Raw genomic sequence first — 20,310 nt, 5'->3', positions numbered from 1 at the left:
TGTGGCAGCATGTGTATTACCATAGACATAGTTGTTGAAGAAGCTGTTAGTTGTACAGGTCCAAATGTTGCAATAGTATTCCCCAACAAGTGTTTCTGGGCATCAAAAGTGACTGATGTGTGCATGTCTATTTGTAAACCCTGTAAGAACATGTAGCAGACAAACACTGAATTCTTTCATAAAGAAAAAAATCTAAGACATTAAACACCCTGGAGTCCTGCTAGATCAGTAACCCACAACACACTTCAGTGTGCTGACACTGAATGCATTTCTTCTATTCAGATTTAAAAACTGCCCTCATTGACTTTCAGACTCGATGGCCAGCATACCAGAGCACTGACCAGAGACTGCACTTTCTATAATTTGCCAGATCCATCACATTGAGCATTGCTGTGCTATAAAAAGAATTAATTAGAGATTCACAAAAGCCCAAGCAAGGAGTCTTCACACTTAACAATGAGGTCATCCACAAGCTGCTCTGCTGTGTGCAAAGGACGTGCAGAGGAGAGAGCAGTCTCATGACATTCAAATTTAATGTGTAGACCACCGACATAGACACAAATTCTCAGGAGTGACAGTGTCCTGGTTGGAATTAGAACAGAATTAACTCTGTTCAGTGATCCTACTTTTCAGCATGGTCTCTTCTAAATAATGGCACTTTTTAACAACATGTTTTCATGGACAGTGTCTGCTTCTAGTAGTGGTAAGGCTCAATATTTATAGTTAGTACCAAGGATTGGTATGCAGACCAAAGTCATGACTAAATCTTCTGTTGCAGACCAAGGCTGCTGCTAAATCTTGTGTATTAGATGATAATCTGAGGGACTGCAAGAGTCAAGCCTTTTCTTCAATGGCTGGTGTCTGAGAAGTACTCTGTCCAGTCTGCCATTGATCCCAAACCCTGAGTTCCTGAATATGGTTTCATGTCTGCCATTGAGTCCAGTCTGGGACTTCCCCAATACTTGTCCAAAGTATTAGAGGTGACAGTGATGTAACTGCTATGGAGGGGTTGGGTTCAATATTGGGTTTGTATATATTTCATGTTATTGTTGTTAGTATTACTTTCATTAAAGCTGTTTTAGTTTTCTTTTCCAATTAATAAGCCTCTCTCCCTTTTTCCCTTTCACTTTCCCTTTGGGAAGGGAGAGAGGTTAATAGCATCTGTCACTCACTTCATGGCCAGCCCAGCTGTAACCCTTTACAGACAAATCCAGACGAGCTGGTCTGTCAACTTGGGGTCTACCCTGGGATGAAACAAGAGAGAGGCTGTGTGGATGGACACCCTTTCATCTGGCATAATGCAAAGGAGGGCATATTTCTGGCAGTGAGTTGTGAAACAAAGCAAGATCATTATCAATAAGATTTTCTGAATCAAAAATATGCCTCATAGCTTGATGTGAAACAATCAGCGGCACTATGGCCAGAGCAAGGCCTCCTCAGCATTTCCATGCACTGGCACCCTCAAAACAATGCCACTTTCCTTCAACAGCTTCCACAGACTGCTTTGTCATTACTTTCGCTCTGGAACAGCAAGGTTTTGTATATGAAATCTCAGCCAGTTCCACTTCCCTTTTCTTTGTTTCAACATCAGTCTATTCTGGTGCAAATTTTAGTTTCAGTAAGACAAAAAACCAGAAGAGACATCTTATAGTAACACCATTAAGCATACTGTTTATACAAAAAAAGCACTCCAATCTGTTTTAGAATCAACTTGTCAGAATACACACAACAGGTTACACGCAAAAAGCCAACAGGCTCTAAAGAGATCATTCTCTTCTGCGTACAGTCAGCCTAATCTGTATTCCCACGCTTGACTCCGGTTAGGAAAATATCTGTTGCTCTACTGTGGTACTACTACAAACACCTGGCTTGGCCAGGGTTTCAGTCTTCCCACTCAGAGATGCTGAAGGAGCCATTTCAGAGAGAGAGTGCACATGTGTGTCTGTATGTGTGTGCATGGAAGAATTTAAATTGACACCAAGATCCTATACATCTCTACCTGGTGACAGATTTCACAGCAAAGATTATCATCACACTTGCTCCTATGTTTTGCACGCAACCATTTTTGATAGCTGCTTATTGAGGAAATGTATTTTTCATCTGTGCAGTTTTTTTCTTGTGTTGTCTCTCCTCATATTATTTAATGTCAAAAGGCACAAAAGCCATCAGGATTTCACTCTCTTCCAATGGTCAAGAGTTTCAGACGTTCAGTTGTATTTTATCCTCCCTCCGGCTGGGAGCCTGCCAGGACACAGTACTTTCAATGCGAAGAACCTTACAGGGATATTTAGGGTCCCAAACACTTTTAATGCTTGTCAGTGCATGGCTTAACTTCAGTACATCACTTACTGAAAAAAATTTTCTTAGAGTTTGAAATGTCTCCCTGTTTTCATGGGAACTAAAAATCAATATTCACAACCTTATAAGTTAGTAATAACAACATGGAATCGCAGTTTATATATAAAAAGCAACTGATTTTCTTGGATCACCTTTAGGCAAAATAAGTATTGGTGATACCATTACAGAACATCATATTTCTGACTTCCCTAAATATATCTTTTTTTTTTCCTCACTGAGAAATTGTGTCTATTCAAGTTGGTCTGTGAGGAGTCAGAGAACTTCATTTTTGTTTTCCGATTTTTGTAAGCCACAGGGTGCTCTACCAGCTTATAACCACCTGGCTACAGAACTTCTGGAGATGTTAAAAGACAGCCAGCCTTTCCAATGTGCATTGTAACAAGCTGCTGCACACACACGATACAGCTGCTTTGTGCACAGGTATAGGTAAAGCAACTTCCAGGATGTGTCAAGCAAATCTATTGTTTTTGTGGCAAGCATGCTGCTTCTGAAAGCAGAAACTGTGTTGATGTACTAAGAGTAGCAGTACTGTGCAAACATTGCAGCACTGACACTTCCCAGTGAAGATGGGAAAAGTGGGCAAATTACCCGTCAAGTATAAAGCTACAGGGGGTAGTACTGGATTATTCTCATCAGATGAGAAGCACTCATACAACAGGAAGTATTTCTGTGGGAAATAACACACCAAAAAGCCCTCATGAAAAAAAAAAGAAAAGGAAGGGCTCATATGGATATTTGAGCCACTATTCAAAGCCCCAAAACAACCACTACCTCAAATGACCATCTTTTCTCAGCTCTGTGGATCCCTCCCAAACTGTCACACACAAACAGGGCTTTTATTCTTGATGTGTACTTTTTTAGACCAGAAAAACACAAAAAAGGATACAAGGAAGTTCACCCCCAATACCTGAAGCACAAAATGCATTAGCAGTGTTTTGTTCTGATTTGTTTGGGTATTTAGGGGTTGTTTTGTTTGGGTTTTTTTAAATAACTGAAGCATCTCTTTCTGGTTCACCAACTAGCCTATTACCTATTACTTGGACTTCCCTCTTCACTAGCTAAGTGTGCACATAAATTTCTTCACCACATAGCAGAAAGGATACATGCCTACATGTATCCACTAATTTATTCAGCAACTTCCCAAATCATGCAGGAGAAATGCAGTTCTGCCAACAAAGCATGGATGACTTCCAGGTTTAGGGCATTTACATCTTCTATTTGCTTTGTGATGTCTTCTCAGAACTCCACAAATGATAATGAACCAACATAGTCTTGAAAACAGATCAAAATTCAAAAAGCACAAGAAAGCTTTCAGCTTGCTATTTCCTTTGCATCTTAATCAAAGAACAAGTTACTAAATACGAACCACCTGCCTTACACATCTGATTTTTTTCAGTAGAAAGCAAATAAATAACAAGATAATCTTGCTTCCATAAATAAGTCCTCTTTCCAGTTTCCCTTGCTTTTTAGGTATAAAGGTCAGTCACATGACTAAACAAAAAAAAATCAGCATGTGTATATCAGCCAAAATACGTTTCCCCTGGAGTCTAGGCTGCAGAGAAGCTGCCATAAAAACAGCTGCATGCACTTAAAGGGTCAAAATAATATCCATTTACAAATGAAAATAAAAATAAAAGATACAGAATATGTGCTAGGTTGAGGTTTTTTTGTAACAATAAACCATTATCTAAAGGGAGTAATGGCAACATTCCAACACATCTGGGATATTTTTTTTTAATCCCTTTCCTTGCAAATCTTTTTACAGTCTCCATCTTTCATCACTACAAGAAACTGCATGCATTTAAATACCATTTGAGTTGCTCTTCTTGGTGGTAAGAAAAACAGGTAATAAAACAACATGTAGAAACAAAGGGCATACTTCAGCAGCTGACTGCTTCTGAGCCTCACAACAAGCAATGGAACAACACCCTGTGCTTGAGAAAAATGAAACAAACATGTAGCTCCGTAATAGTTCGTGACAGTGTTTGTTTAAACAAGCAAAGTTCTGGGAGAATATTGACAAGTGTTTTAGGTTGATCTGCTTTTTGAAACAAACTTACAGGTGAGCTATCTACTCATGTATAGAGCTAAAAAGTAATTCAGTTTTGACTTCCTTCAAAGACCAACTGCCTTATGCATCTGTTCCACGGGCAAAACACGTGTTTCACATACAAAAACCTCCCATCCTTATCCTCTACAAGGTTATGCTGAATAACCTTGTTGCTGAGTAACCATATACTGAATAACTTTAAATACTACACTTCCCCACCAAACACACTACTTCTTGATGGAGGGTGGTTTTCACCTGGTTTGAGCAGAGAGATTTAACAAGAGGTCTAAACAGAAAACAAGTAATCTACAGTTGTTGAAATTTGCCACTACCTTTAACCAAAAGTCCCTACTGAAGTCCTTATTCTTGCTCTAGCCTTTCTGTGCAGCAGGATTGCCTTAAGTTGGCTTGCACTTCTAATATGCATTTCAGTCTCCTGAACCATGTCAGCCTAATGAGGTGCCTGACAACTCAAGTTAACTTCACTGAGAGCTTGTTGAATAAAAAAACCACACCAAAAGCACACAGTCTCTCTCCTCACAATGCTTGCTTTTAGCTGTATCAGCTCCCTCTTCTGGCCCTCCCTCCCTCCCTATGACAGAACAAGTATGTGTACTTGCAGGACAGAGGTAGAAGCCCCTTGTGAAAGTAAAAAAAAAAAGAAAAAGTAAAAATTAAAATCCATCAATGAAGCAACCAACCTACTCCACCCCCCAATTCACAAATTACAAACAAACCCCCATCATACCATAGAGGTTTCATGGCTTCCTGTGACAAGGTTTTAACAAGGAAAGTAACATTGGACAATACTGGTTTTAAAGTTTAAATTTATGATCACAGCTTAGTAACAGGTTTACCTCTTTAACATGAGTGTGAAAGGACACAGACATATCCAGCAGGATCTTGCGCTGCTCCACACGCCTAACAAAATCCTGTATCCGGTCTTCCAGTTGATGGGCAGCTTGATAAATTTCCTCCGGGTCACATTCCCCAGTTTGAGCGAGCTGTTCAGCTGCTTCTAGGAGCTTATCTGCATTGGTATATGTGTTCTGTAGAGAAATAAGTTGATTTCACAGGACTAAGTGAAAGAAAATTCAGTCAGGATATTTTAAAGCCGCTCCACTAATGAAAACAAAAGGACAAAAAGGCCTTGGAATGTGTTTTGCTTCTTTTTTTTTAAAGTAGTAGAATATAATCTTACTAAAGACTTTCTAGATGCTTTTTCATTTAACTGTGAATAAATTGATTTCTTAGCTCATCATTTATGTCTATTAAAAAGTCTCCTCAATCCAGAACTTGGAAGCCTATTTATTCTTCTTTGAATTAGTTTTTTATATTCACAACTAGGGAACTACAATAAAGATCAGCCTAAATGTGTAATTACTTGGAAACTTGTCTGTTTCAACACTGGAAAAATCACTACAGTCATGGCCAGAAGACTTTTCAAATGTGTATTATTAGAGGTGAGAAAGTTATAGCTGCTGGTAGAGATGCTTAACATCAAATCCACACATCAAGCAGGAAGCTGGAAAACTTTTCTCCACTCTTACTATAGTAATACATCAAAAAGTTTATGTGCCAGTTGGATCACCATTTGTGAAACAGCAACAGAGGAAGATTTAGAACTCATTTATGGTTAAGTATTAGAGTGGAACATTGTCCTAACATATCATAGGAGTAACAAATGCAGATCAGCAGTCCTCTAAGTGCCTTGGGTCAAAACAGAAAGCAGAATGGGAAAAGGCCAACTTTGACCTTTTCAGGCAACTGCTAAGGGAAATCTCACATGGCAGGGTACTAGAAGGCAAAGGGGCTCAGGACAGTTGGTTAACATTCAAGGACCTCTTCTTTCAAGCCCATGATCAGAGCATCCCAAAGAGTATGAAATCAAGAAATGGAGCCAGGAGACCTGCATGGTTAAGTAGGGAACTGCTGAGCAAACTCAGGTGGAAGAAGAGAGTCCACAGATCATGGAAGGAGAGACTGGCCACTTCAGAGGAGAGTAAGACAGTTGTCAGAGGATGCAGGGAGGCTACTAGGAAGGCTAAGGCCTCCTTGGAATCCCGCCCTGCAAGGGAGGTCAACAACAACAGAAAGCAAGAAAAGCTAACACCAGAGACAATGTAAGCCCACTGCTGAATGAGGTGGGTGACTTGCTGACAGAGGACACAGAGAAGGCAGAGTTGTTAAATGCTTTCTTTGTATATACTGCTGGAGGCTGTCTTCAGGATCCTGAGGCCCCCAAGGCCCCAGAGAAAGACAGGGCAAAGGAGAAATTGTCCTTGGTGGATGAGGACTGTGTTAGAGAACAGTTAAGTCATCTGGACAATCATAAATCCATGGGTCCCAATGGGATGCACCCAAGGGTGCTGAGGGAGCTGGCAGAGGTCATTGACAGACTGCTCTCTTTGGTAAGTCATGATGGACAGGAGAAGTGCCTAGGGACTGAAGGAGAGCAGACATCACTCTTGTCTTCAAAAAGGGTAAAGGGGAGGACCCAGGTAACTATAGACTGGTCAGCCTTGCCTCCATCCCCAGAAAGGTGATAGAGCAACTTATCCTTGGCACTGTCCTTTGGCATATCAAGGACAAGAGGGTCATTCGGTGGTTTTACCAAGGGGAAGTCATGTTTGACCAACCTGATAGCCTTTTTACAAGGACATAACCAGGTAGATAGATGATGGTAGAGCAGTGGATGTGGTTTATCCTGATTTCAGTAAGGCATTTGACACCATCTCCTACCGCATCCTTGCAGCTAAGCTGAGGCAGTGTGGTCTGGATGATCAGGTAATGAGGTGGATTGATAACTGGTTGAAGGGAAGAAGTCAAATAGTTGTGGTCAATGGGATGGAGTCTAGTTAGAGGCCTGTATCTATGGAGTCCCTCAGGGGTCAGTACTGGGACCAGTGCTGTTCAATATATTCATCAACGACCTGGATGAGGGCACAGAGAGCACTGTCAGCAAGTTTGCTGATGACACCAAACTTGGTGGAGTGGCTGACACACCAGAGGGTTGTGCTGCCATTCAGTGGGACTTGGACAGTCTGGAGAGCTGGGCATGGAGAAATTTAGTGAAATTCAGCAAGGGCAAGTGTAGAGTTTTGCACCTGGGAAAAAGCAACCCCATGTACCAGTATAGGTTGGGAGGCTAACTATGACCCAGCAATGTGCTGGCTCTTGTGGCCAAGAAGGCTAATGGTATCCTGGGTTGTATTAGAAGGGCTGTGGTCAGTAGGTCAAGAAAGGTTCTCCTCCCCCCCTACTCTGCTCTGGTGAGGCCACATCTGGAATATTGTGTCCAGTTCTGGGTCCCTCCATTCAAGAAGGATAGGGAATGGCTTGAAAGAGTCCATCATAGAGCCACAAAAGTGATTAAGGGAATGGAACACCTCCCTTATGAGAACAGACTGAGGGATCTGGGGCTATTTAGTTTGGAGAAAAGGAAACTAAGGGGTGACCCTTAGAAGGGCGAGTGCCAAGAGGATGGAGCCAGGCTCTTCTCAGTGATGCCCAATGACAGGACAAGGAGCAATGGGTGGAAGGTGAAGCACAGGAAGTTCCATGGAAACGGGAGAAAGAATTATTTCACTGTGAAGGTGACAGAACACTGGAACAGGCTGCCCAAGGGGGTTGTGGAGTCTCCCTCTCCAGAATTATTCAAGACTCACCTGGATGAGTTCCAGACTGATCTGGTAGAGGTGATCCTGCTCTGGCAGGGGGGTTAGACTAGATGATCTCTTGAGGTCCCTTCCAGCCCCTAACATTCTGTGATTCTGGTACCTGATGTGCTGAGAGCATCGTGGTCCAGAGAAGAGAGAGCTGTTCAACTCTCAAAGCTTAGAACTTGTAACCTGCACCTATTTGGACTGATTCCAAACATTTGTTATCATTTGGGTGCTCTTTTTTGAGCCTAATTGTGGGATTTCATGCCTTAGAATTAACTCATCATAAAAGCACAGAAGGATGTTAACCTCTGGAGTAAACAGACTGAAATTGAGTCTACACTAAAGAAGCTTTGCTTGCACCACCTCATGAAGTTTGCCCCATGGATTATTAAAAAACAATGCAACAAAATTCTTGGCAATATAAACACACCTTTCTCTTTTCCCTCCTCCTTTCTATCTTCTCCCAGCCTCAATTATATGAGGTACAACCCCTGCTTGTCAAGATAAATTAAGCCTATGCCAATGTGCTTTTCTCTGTTATACATTTTGTACCAACCTCTAATTAGACTATAATATCCACAAAAGTTAAATCCAAGCCCAACCCTAGAACTCAACTAAGGGGCACAAAATAAGAGCTCTCATTCAAGGTCTCAGATTACCTGAGAAGCCCAAGGCAAATTACATGACCTGGTACGGTTTTCATACATTTGGAGGAGGTCCCCCTTCATTTTTTATATCTATTTATGTAAGGAATTAAATCCAGGATACTCCTTTGTTTTGATTATGCTCATTTTTAGCCCTTCCTTAATCTTCAGCTTTTTTACTGCATGCAGAGGTAGAGAACTGCTCCCCAGTTTCCCTGGAAAAGCCTGCAGAGACTAACATAAGCCTACCCTTTTCAGTTGGGAGTGCACTACTCAATGCTCCAGATCACTGGCTTAGGCCATGGTAGCCCATAACACACTCTAATCTGGGCTTCAGTGCTCTGACTTCTACTGTCCACAGCTCACATGTTCAAGGGGTGAGGCTGAAAAGCCTTAAGGCACTCTTCCTGAACAACAGCTACTTCATCAACTCAGAGAGCCCCACCCAGCTTCAGATGGCTGAAACAGAAGTTTTCCATTTTAATGAAAACTTTATCTCACATGAAGAGCACTGTTTATGAATTCCAGGAGTATCTATTATGTAACACAGACCCAGGCACACAAGGGAACGGTGAAATGCATGTACATAGAAATGATCACAACACAAATGCTGCTTCCAAAGGAGTTGCAATTCTCAAACCTTAACAGAAGATATATGCCTTATGACTAATATTTCTCTTCTAAGTAGAGTTGAAATATATTAGAAATATTTACCTTGGTAGATAATAACTGCATAAGTCATTGCTACAGGATCTGGCACTCATTCAAAAAAAAAAAAAAAGTATCTAGTCTAAGAGAACAAAAGACCATCAGTGACTATGAAAAACACTGGTCTGATGCATCTTTTAGTTCCAGCCATTAAATAGGCCCAGATAACTAAGAGAGTAAAGGTAACTTTTCTTTATGCATCTGGTGACAGCCACAAGACGCTTTAAGACTCAGACCTTCAGTTGCACCTATTACAGCCTTTCATAGGCCAAGTTCTAAATTCAGATGCAATCTACACATGGAGAAAAGACCTTACCTGTGGAAAAAGATCCCAGTAATTAAATCAAAATTTCTTAATTTTTTGCCCATAGACTACTGTCCAAAAGCAAGTACAAATCACAGTAGAAAACAGAATAAGATGATTTAGAATTTTATACAAAAAGGCATGGGAAAGTACAATCATACTATTGATCTGCATCTAGTACTTCTGAGCTGAAAATCCATACCCAGAAGTCAATCACTTATGTAAAACTATGGAGTCATGACACTTGGACTCATGGTCTCACATGGATACAAAGATGATCATGAAGAGAAGTGAAAAAACAGAAGGGGGAAGGGGGAGGTAAATAGAAAGTGATCTGGACAGGCTTCACAAAAAAAGAGCAACACAACAGTTGCTACAATTAAAGGTGTGTATGTGTAAGCACATATGTCAATATATCAGGATTTATTATTAGTTGGCTGAGTTTTGACTATCTTGTGTTCTGCAGTGGTAACAAAGTGCCAAATAAAGAGAAACAAGCCTTTGTTTCACAAAAATAAGTGAGTAATTTCTGAGTCCCCAGCCCACTGACTCTTGAATTATCTTTTTTACTCAACACAGACCTCATTTTAACACTTATTTGAATGCTACTGAGGAATGGGCATCTCAATCACATTAAAAATAGTATGAGGAAGCAGAAAGTAAGAAAGAAAAAATAATTTTCACTCCCTTCAGAATCAGAAGTCAGCCTTCTATCAGGAACATTTTTTATATTACCACTGGCTCCCTGCATTTGTTAAAACATTGCCATTCCACTGAAAGCTCACTTGACACTGCTTCCTCTCAACTAGAGCTGATTGAAAATCTCTGATTATGAACTGAGTCCCATTTATAAAAAAATAAAAGGGAAAGAAAGAAAAGGCAACAAAACAGCACAACAGAAAACCCACCCCAAAATCAAAATACAGCAAGGATCTGGACCAATCAGAAATGCAGGTAGGGAATAAATCAGTTCAATGTTATTCATGCTTTAACAAGGACTACAGATTGCTGTCTTACACATGAATACAATCTTTCATATAACACCAGCAACAGAAACGTTTTGGGGGGACTGCTTTCATTCAGCTTTAGAGCAAGTAAGAGGAACAACTTGAAGGGTGTGCCTCTCTTGGCAGTCACCACCAATTCAAGAATCACAGATGAAAAAACCACAATGTATTAGATCATTTTGTCCATCGTTTTGTCAGTGGAAGATAGACCCCTGTAGTATATTTAAGTTCTTTCACCCATGTACGTTTTCAGTAATTCCACTCTGAAGAGATAATTTTAAACTCTAGTAACATCACATTTTAGGAGGGTTTTGCTCAGCATTTACTTTACAATGTTCTACTTTAAAGTATAATGCAAATTAACAAGATGCTTTTTTAAGCCTTCATATCCCATTAACAGTTCTACACACTTCATCTCCTTCCGTTACTCAAACATTTTTTTCTTCTTTGCTCAAATAACACAGTATTAAGTATGAGATCATTCAGGTTTTCTTAAGTGTCTTACGAAAATAGAATCTTGCTTGTCTGGACCAGAAAAAATAAGTATTTCCACATGGAAAATATTACAGATTTTACTCAAAATTAATTATTAGGCATGCATATGGAAAATCCAGCATATGTATATACAAAACCAACAACACTTACTACTCTGGATAATTTTATAGGAAATCAGTATTAAGGAAGTTTTCTGATGCTATTTTTTCAAGTCACTGGAGTGTGCTGTAAGACCATGTTTATATTTTACTAAGACTGTAATTATCCATTAAACAGGAAATCTGTAAACACACTTCTGATGCATCTGTCAGTGTAGCCGTCACTGTTACGCTCCTGCCTATCACCTCAGAATTTTCTAGTCATGTCTTCTGTTTCAACTGAAGAACTACTGTATCAATCCTACCTTAGTGAGTTTCTTCTTGATTAAAATCTTGAGAGATGTTGACTCTTACCAATCACTAAGACTGAATACATGCTGCTAATGGAGAGGATTCTAGCCTGGGCTTCTCATGCACTGTATTCACCTCACACCCCCTTTTCAAGGCTGCCACCAAAACCAGCTTCCTCTTGTTATGATCCCTGTATTCCTTATGTATCTGGGTTTTTTGGCATAAATCTTTTTCACAGAAAACTGTGTTTTGAAATGCTATCATCAGTTCTACTTAAGGCCAATACTGGAGTCTTCCTATGGAAAAAGGATTGGTACCTGTGATTCAAAATGGAGGGAATAAACGAACCCAGGGAATAAACAAACTCAGTTTTATAAAATCCAAAGCCAGGTTGGCCAGTTTGTCAGCTCACTTGGCTCCTTATGAGACTCCTCTTTCCCTCCCCACCAGACTGTTGTGAGGATTTGGGAGCTTCCCAAGCTTTAAGTCAGGAAACAGGGCTTTCAATTAATCTCCACCCTCTCTTACATGTTGCACAAAAGTTTAAATCCTAGAATTGCATGAAATTAAGTTATTTTGAAAGGAAAGCTTTCATTCTTCTGTGACTCAATGTTTCAAAGTATGTCTTTAAAAATCATCATAATAAATAATAACAGTAGCAGCTCTGTTGGGCTCCAAGGCAACCACTCACTGTGAGATTGGGGAAATTGGTACTTTTCTTATTGAAGATGGAGTGAAAAGGAAAAATTAAATGAAACAGCCCACTCTTGTAACTGCATTTTTTGTTGTGGAGCTCCCTCTGCCCAGCCATTCAGTGCCACAGCAGGAATTTTTCATATATTTCCATGACAAGTGTACCATCCTTCATGTGACATTTTTACCTGTGCAACCTCTTCAAAGTCTTCATGACGTTTTTGCAAAGCTCTAGCTCGATGAAGGGATTTTCCCACTCCAGTATGTTTGCTAAGAAAAGCTTCTCCATGGTTTTCAATCCAATCCAAGACCTATGGTACCAAAGAGACACACAGAAACTCAGTGGATGTATTGAATGTTGAAATAAAAATTCATCTGTTAAGAAAGTAAGAAGCTGTAAATGAACTGCTTATAAGAAACTGTACTGCTGGATTAAAACACAGTATTGCTATTGAATGACATTAATTACATCTCATTATCTCTTCTCAAAGAAACAACTAGCTCAAGATAGCTGAACTGTATGACTTAGGATTGTATGTTTATTTTGAAGCCTACCAAGAACAACCCCATTTCCACACATTCATCAATTTGACAGTAATCTGATCCAAGTGACTAGACCCCTTGTGAAGGTGTCTCTGTAATCCATTTATGCCTCCATCTGACAGTTTTCTGTAATGTAGCACTAATGGAGTTTGCACGTTCTCCAAAAATGCTGGTGAATAACACAGTGAAGTTTTATTTTAGGTAAGAAGCCACTTCTCCTACTACATATTATGAAGTCAAGAAGAAATATTCAATAGTAGAATTTTTAACTACCACAATAAAATTGAAATCATTAGGAGAATAACAACATCTGTATTCAGAACGTGTGAAGGATTTTGTGCGAATTCTGAAGCATTATCTCCCCAAAACATCAGATAGATGTATTTGTGTATTGCAAATTCGATAGCTGAAAAAATGAAGAACAAAACACATTTTAAGGACATTAAAAATTCTACTACAATGACTGGGCTGACATCTTTATAAATAGCAAAAACTGTACATGCAATTAGTTCCTGACAGTTAACACAAAGAATTACTGCACATGTACTGAGTTTCTGATGAGTGAATGAACAAAAATATCTGGTCTCTCTCCAAACTAATAAATCTTAGCCATATTTCAATTAAGTCATAAGCTACAATGCATATAGTATATAATTCTTTGGAAGATACTCAGAGGTTCAAGAATGCTGATCAGAATTAAAGACAACTGCATATAAGCAGTCAGCTAACCATTTCAATGGTACTGGTCTGGGATACTTAATCTAATATTTCTTCCCAGTGATAATTTGTTCTTGTAAACCTGATAATTGTGTTTCATCTTGAATATACCTATCAGAAACCTGTACTTTATCTCTCCTTATCTACTAGCATCCTTTAGTCTGGTTTCTGAAGTTCAGTCAAGTGTTTATTCCCCTTTTTTCTGTACTGAGAGCATTTGACAGTGTAATAAAAGATTTTTGGAAATTTTTTTTTGCTTCCAAAAAGGTAAGAACCATTCCCGCAACATCCCTCATGCCTACACTCAATACACACATAATCCCAAGTACTATTCCCATAAAATACAGCCATATTTTCTTTAGCAGAAAAATCCGATGCAATTTTCTCATTTATCTTGACCACAATAATCTTTTTTGGTTTGCAAACTCTCCAAGTGGACATCTTCAAAACAGCAAGCAAACACCTAAGACCATATAATACAGGCATCTCAAATCACCAACACTTCACTAAATCTCCTTTTTTCAAGTTATGCAATGTTTGTTTTTCCTAGTAACTATTGCCAAAAGAGTATTACTGTTTTAGGTCAAGTTAAGTTTTCATTTGTTTCTTTCAAGGGAAAGTACTAGTCAGGGAAAGTAGAGTGAAGAACCAGATATGGCCTCAGTTATCTGTAAAGCTTATATTACCCATGCTTTTGACGAGTTTCAGGAGACTACTCTGCTTTTCTCATTTGTAAAGAGCTAAAAAGATGCATCTTTGCGTGAAAGAATTAGATTGGACTCTGGAGACTTCTAAAAGTTGTAAGCTAACAAATGAAACAAACAGCAAAATCTGTCCAGAAAGAACAGGACAAAAAGCAGAAAACAGCCCAGAGAGAATGAAGAATGATTTTTGCTCCAAATAATGCTCAGTGGCTTCTCAAGGGAAGAAACTGTCATACTAATTCAGTATACAGATCATGACACAGACCAGTCAGCTAGAGAAACATTGCTGCCTTTAAGTGAAATTAGTATGAATACAAGCCTTATTAGTACTTAACCTTGTTGATTCTTAACAAAACTGAGGAAGCCCTCATTTGGTTCACAGTATGTAACAACACAGTGAAAATTAAGACATACTCTTGCTTGTCAAGTGAAAGCTTTTGCATACCACTTAAATAAAAGGACAAAAACATTATCTAGCACTGATATTAATCATTTATCAATCTTGATTCATTTTCTTCCTCTTCCTGGAGCTAAGAGTTAAATAAACCATCATACCAACCCTAAGGACTAAGGACTGTTCTGCTAATACTGAAAGCACATGGAATTCACTCCAGTAGTTCAGTAACGCACGAGTTATGCTTACAAGCTTAACAGACTCAATCCTTCAGTGAAAAGGTGAATAGTATTATCCTCCACTGCACCAAGCTGATTTAACAATGCAGTTAAGCACTAAGTGCAGTCTCAGCAGAACCATCTTTTTGCTCAATATAAGATCTAGAAAAATGTTTATTGTTCTAACACCAATAATTAATATATGATAGAAGAAAAGGCTACAGAAAGCTAGCTTCTTTTTGACAAATTCATTGCTTGTGGCTGTAAAATACATTTTGCATATGTTGTGTGCAGAAAGAAAAAAAATCTGATCTTTCATAGATTCAATGTCCTCATTTCCATCACCATATCCCATGCTACTAGCAAGTTCTTAAACCCCACCCCTCAACTACTTTGTACACAGTCACTTTTCTGATCTCTACCATTTACCTGGTGCTGACAGAGGACAAGGGGCAATCTCTGCATTTCTAGTCTTTGGACAGTTAAAGTATGAAAATACTCTCTCCCCAAAAGAACTATTTTACACTGGAACCACTTTCAAAAGTCACAAGGGAATTACCTAGTGAAATCAGTATTGCATCAATGCTGAGCAAGTTGCAAGCACACTTCAGCATGCCCAGGCTGAAACAAGTGACTGTTCCTACAAAATACTCAAGGGTCTTTGAGGCAGAGATGTCAAGAAAGGAGAAGCAGCACATTTATCCAGAATGAATAGTGAAGACATCCAAGATCAGTAAGACCCAATAAATGCACATTTCAAAAAAAGAAACAAAACAAAAGCAGAACAAAACAAATACTACTAAGTTCTACTAATCTGTAGCTTGCAAGCCATGAAGAGTTTTTCAGGCAGCAAAGCTTTCATCATATGAGTGAGAAGCATCACTTTACCAGAAACATTATCTTTACACTCCGTTTTGACCTTTCATGGCCTAACAGCACAAAACTCCACCATTCTATTGCAAGTGTTATATTGCTTCATGTCAAAATCATCAAAGCCAACTCATTTCATTAGCTGAAAGGCTGGCATATATTTTCCACTTGGTAAGCTTGTTCATTTTTAAGCATAAAATTACACTTTTCTTAGCAGTCTATTTTAACAATTGGGTGCAATAGCCAAAAAATTTGTTTGTTTGTTTTAATTAAAATAAACACCCACTTTTTTTGTGTAAATATACAAACTAATGGAGAACTATATTTCCTGGCATGCTGCTTCTAATGTCACACTCGGAATTCTATTCAGTTTAAGACTGTAATGGGTTTTCACATTTCAAGCTGCAGATGTGCTCTAATTTATAGAGACAAATATATTTCTCTGAGCAGTAGGTAAGGTATGTACTGAATAACAAGCCTAGATGGATTAACACTCTTGAGCCAGTTGGCTCATACTAAAAGCTTCTAGTACACTCACAATCCTCATGCATAATCTGGATAACACATTCTTGATACTGGCAGCTTTAAACATAGACAAAGCTGTCATCTTTGTGGTTTTCAAACCTGAGACTATTTGATGTTGCATATGTCAGTTCCAAGGGCTGACAGAGAACAAAAATCCATCTTCTTGATGAAGAACCTGGTGTTGACTCTACAATGGCTTGAGTCTAACAAAAAATTATTTGCCAATTTCAAAGAACAAAGCAGTTGTTCTAAGGGCTAATTCCTTCACTCTGAGAATGATGATTTAGGAAGGAGCAGAAAACCAGAATTTCCTACAAGCATCTTATGAACTTCCAAGATAATAACGACAGTAGTAATGGCACAAAAAGATTCTCTGTAGCATTTCATAAATATCTTTCTCCAGGAAATAACCTGCCTGCAGCCTTGCCTACACACCTGCCAAGTAACCCGAGATCACTTGGCCTAGGTTGCCCAAGTCAGTCTTAACCTGAATTGAATTCAGACTAAAAGAAAAAATTCCAGGAGCGAATCGATACATGTTGGCACCAGGCTACCACAGAGAGGACCGTACATTTTTCTCTGTAAGAAGCAAACCACTGTGTTAATTTCAGCTTCTGAAGAGTCTTTATGAAACCATTTTTAAGTGTAAGAGGGAATTCATTTGGCAACTGTGCTTCATCAGGTTCTAGAGGTGTCCTTCACAGATTACCCACACAACTGTCATCACTGGACACTCCTGAACAGCTAGTATTTGTGTGGTAATCAACAATGGCATAATAGTGTTTTTGGTTTGTCTCTCTATGTGCTTCCTGACTGTTCATAACAGACCGTGCTTTCTTTTACTTTTTTTGTCAGCTAACTTTTTTTAATCCTTTACTGCATTCTCTATCACATTTGAATGCTGAGAGAAGTTGGATAACTGGATGCCTTTCAGTATGTGCCTTTTTTTGCCACAAAAATTAAGTAAAAAAGTTTTAATAATTTCACACTTAGTTTACTGCTCAGTTGTTTAAGTTCTTTAATTTACACAAAGAGATAGGCATTGTGGATAGAAAATAATTGAGCTAACCAAATTGCTCACTTTCTCCACCAACTGCCTGAATTAAGTGTCATGATAGAAACAGGGTTATTTCACTCCCAACTGTTCACAACCATCATTTTCTTGAATAAAACTATGGCAGCTAATAACCATTCAAGAACAGCATCATTGTCACTAAACAATCCTATCACAGTTTTAATACCTCTTTACTTATACTACTCTAAGGTTTTAAAGAAACATGATTAAGTCAGTTAAGTATTGCTGAGGGATTGAAACTAAAAATGTCACAGAGTTCACACTGAATTTTTAAAACTTAAACTCCTACAAGTCTTTCTGATCCTTCAAGTTCAGAATTTTGTCTGGAATGTATCAGCTTCCAGTAGAAGTTTAAAAAATAGCTACTTTTCACCCAGATTTAAAGGAAATAAGTAAATTACCTTTTTAAACAAATTATGTATGGCTAACATAGAAACATAATTTCTATCTGTAACGGCCAACATCCTCTGATAACACACAGAACTTGGAATCAATCCTGTGCACCTACTGAATTGTGAAGTGCAAGAACATGGGGTTTAGCAACCAAAACCCACCTGTCAATGTAACCAGCTTTTAATCAAAGGCTGACAAAGTACAAAGGCTTGTACTTGGACAATATGAAATAAAACCCACCTGTTGAACATCCTGTTGAAAAACACACAGTTGAAGCCGCTGGTGCAAGCGGACCTTCCGATGCTGCCAAATATTTTCCAGCTGGCGCTGGTGGTGTAGCACTTCATGGATGACATCCAGAACATGGTGAACTGCTTTTGAGTAGTTGGCAGATGCAGTGAGAGAATCGGAACTCCCAGGAGTCAAAGGTCTCTGAAGTTTGTCAAGCAGTGACTTCCCATCTTGGCTCACCTGACCACCAAAAAGGATGAAGAATTACTTGCCTTGCCAAAAGCATGTTAAGACTATTATTTCTTTCCCCATCCCATTCTCTTCATTTCAGGTGTCTTTAACAACTTGGGGAGCAGTGAAGACTTTTTTTATTCAGGGCATGATTACATATAGCTATGATAGGGTAAAAAAAACCCAACAAGATGATAGATATGTGTATTCTTACTCTGTGTGAGATAATTTTAGTTAAGTAGCACTCTTCTAAATAATAGCCTGTCTTAAGGGGTTTTTTTTTCCAATCTTGCATGCTTTTCTTATAAATTATTTTAACAGGTTAAACCCTAAGAATGGTTAACCTTTCTGTTTCCCCCAATGCAGAAGTGAGGGAAAAGTAACACACATGAAAAACGTCCAGGCTGAGATAAAGAGAGTGAAATAAGAGTTTAATATAAATGAGCTTAGCCTAGTTGCAGAAAAAAAATGCAGCAAAATGCAGGAAAAGAAAGCAACAGCACAAAAGCAAAGCAGCGTGCTACCCCACTCCCACCCGTCTCACCACCATTCCCACAGGAAAAAGCCAACACCCAAAATCTGGAACCCAAAAGCAGCAACCAGAACAGGAAGCCTCTCATGTTACAATCTGAACTTCAAGCCCCATAAAACTCTGATCCAGCCAGCACTTTCATTTTGATGCAGGCATGAGGCAGGATGGTTTTGGGTAACAGCAGCAAATATTCAACTTCACCCATGACAATAATTTTTAAATTTTGATTTGTTTTGGCAGATGCTTTGTTGTGTTGGTTTTTAGAAACAAGTCAAGTAGAACTTTGGAAAAAAATATTCTTCAGCTCTTTCTCTAGTCAACAAAGCACATAAATGAAGCATTTCTCCAGAATTACCCTTCCAGGAACATCTCTCTTTTCATTTGATACAGAGATGAACAGGGAAGGTATTTTCTACATGTTAATTGATGAATACATTTAGACTAACAGATATAAACTTAGAACAGGATTTGACTGACAGGATTCACAACTTCTAAACTGTTACTGTTAATAGTAAGGCAAAGACAAACTACAGTTATACCAAACTTATTCCTGATTGTATCACTTAAAACCTTTCCACACAGCACAGAAAGATACACTTTTCCAAAATGTGTTTAACTACTGGCATTGATAAGAAAACATTAGTAATTTCTGTTTGTTATCTTCTCTCATTCAAACCAAAATACTCAGTTTTACCTTGCAAGCTAATTAAATAGCAATAACTCTATATAATCTGGTCACTATTAACATTTATCATTTGGCAAGGCTGTTGAAAGCATTTTCATTGGTATTTAACTATTCTGCCACTTTTAGCATGAAGTTCAGATGACTGTTACAATTCATTACCATTCAGTTATCTGTGAAGAACTTTTTCTGATATCTCATGTGACAGACAGGAAAAATTCATCCAAAACCACAAGGCTGAAGTGCAAATTTAGTCTGAATCCATCAAATCAACACCATGTTAAAACCAGGGAATTTATCAATGCCTTCCCTTCAGTAGCTATTTTCACAAATTTTCACAAAATCTAGGCACATTTTAAATGTGCTGTTCAGTAAACATGTAAACTCTTTCATAATTAGTTCACAAGAGAGTTTGTTTTGCAGTTCCAGTTTTATATTTTAGAAATAAGTGTCAACACAGAGAATGAAGTTCTATAAAAAGTCAGCATAATTCATAATAGTAACCATAATGATAATTTTTGAAAAAATAATATCCAAAGCAATTATCTAATAGAAACCTTTCAAATATTTCAAGATAATGGACTTCAACTACCTATCCAGAACCCATGAAATTTAGCAGGGGGTGGAAACTGTGACAGGCCCTTGGTCTGATTAGCAATAATCTGTACAAACGGTCATGGACATTTACCTTTTGGAGTTAGAAACACAGAATTATAAGATCGTCAAGTCCAAACATTATTTGTCTACTAAGTCTGGTGCTGAACTGTGTCCCTTAGCACTGTACCTATTCTTCCTTCCCTGTGCTTGTTTACCTTAAGATTTCAGTGCAATATTTAATCTCATTTATATATTTGTATACATAAATATGTATTTGAATAATGA

At 38.5% G+C, this 20,310-nt stretch overlaps 1 protein-coding gene across 3 annotated transcripts in view; it reads right to left on the bottom strand.

The window, feature by feature from the left end:
- Positions 1–20,310, bottom strand: part of TRIO (trio Rho guanine nucleotide exchange factor) — a 255,068-nt gene that overhangs the window by 131,244 nt on the left and 103,514 nt on the right. For all 3 annotated transcript variants that reach the window (XM_054164267.1, XM_054164268.1, XM_054164269.1), the window contains exons 9-11: positions 17,993–18,223; positions 12,502–12,624; positions 5,266–5,457 (exon numbers count right to left, since the gene is read on the bottom strand). In XM_054164267.1, coding sequence (XP_054020242.1) covers positions 5,266–5,457; positions 12,502–12,624; positions 17,993–18,223 — 546 coding nt within the window. The remainder of the gene's footprint in view (positions 1–5,265; positions 5,458–12,501; positions 12,625–17,992; positions 18,224–20,310) is intronic.

The sequence above is a fragment of the Dryobates pubescens genome, chromosome 9 (genome assembly GCF_014839835.1).
Source record: "Dryobates pubescens isolate bDryPub1 chromosome 9, bDryPub1.pri, whole genome shotgun sequence".
Lineage (NCBI taxonomy): Eukaryota > Metazoa > Chordata > Aves > Piciformes > Picidae > Dryobates > Dryobates pubescens.
This window is presented reverse-complemented; position numbering and strand designations above follow the sequence as displayed.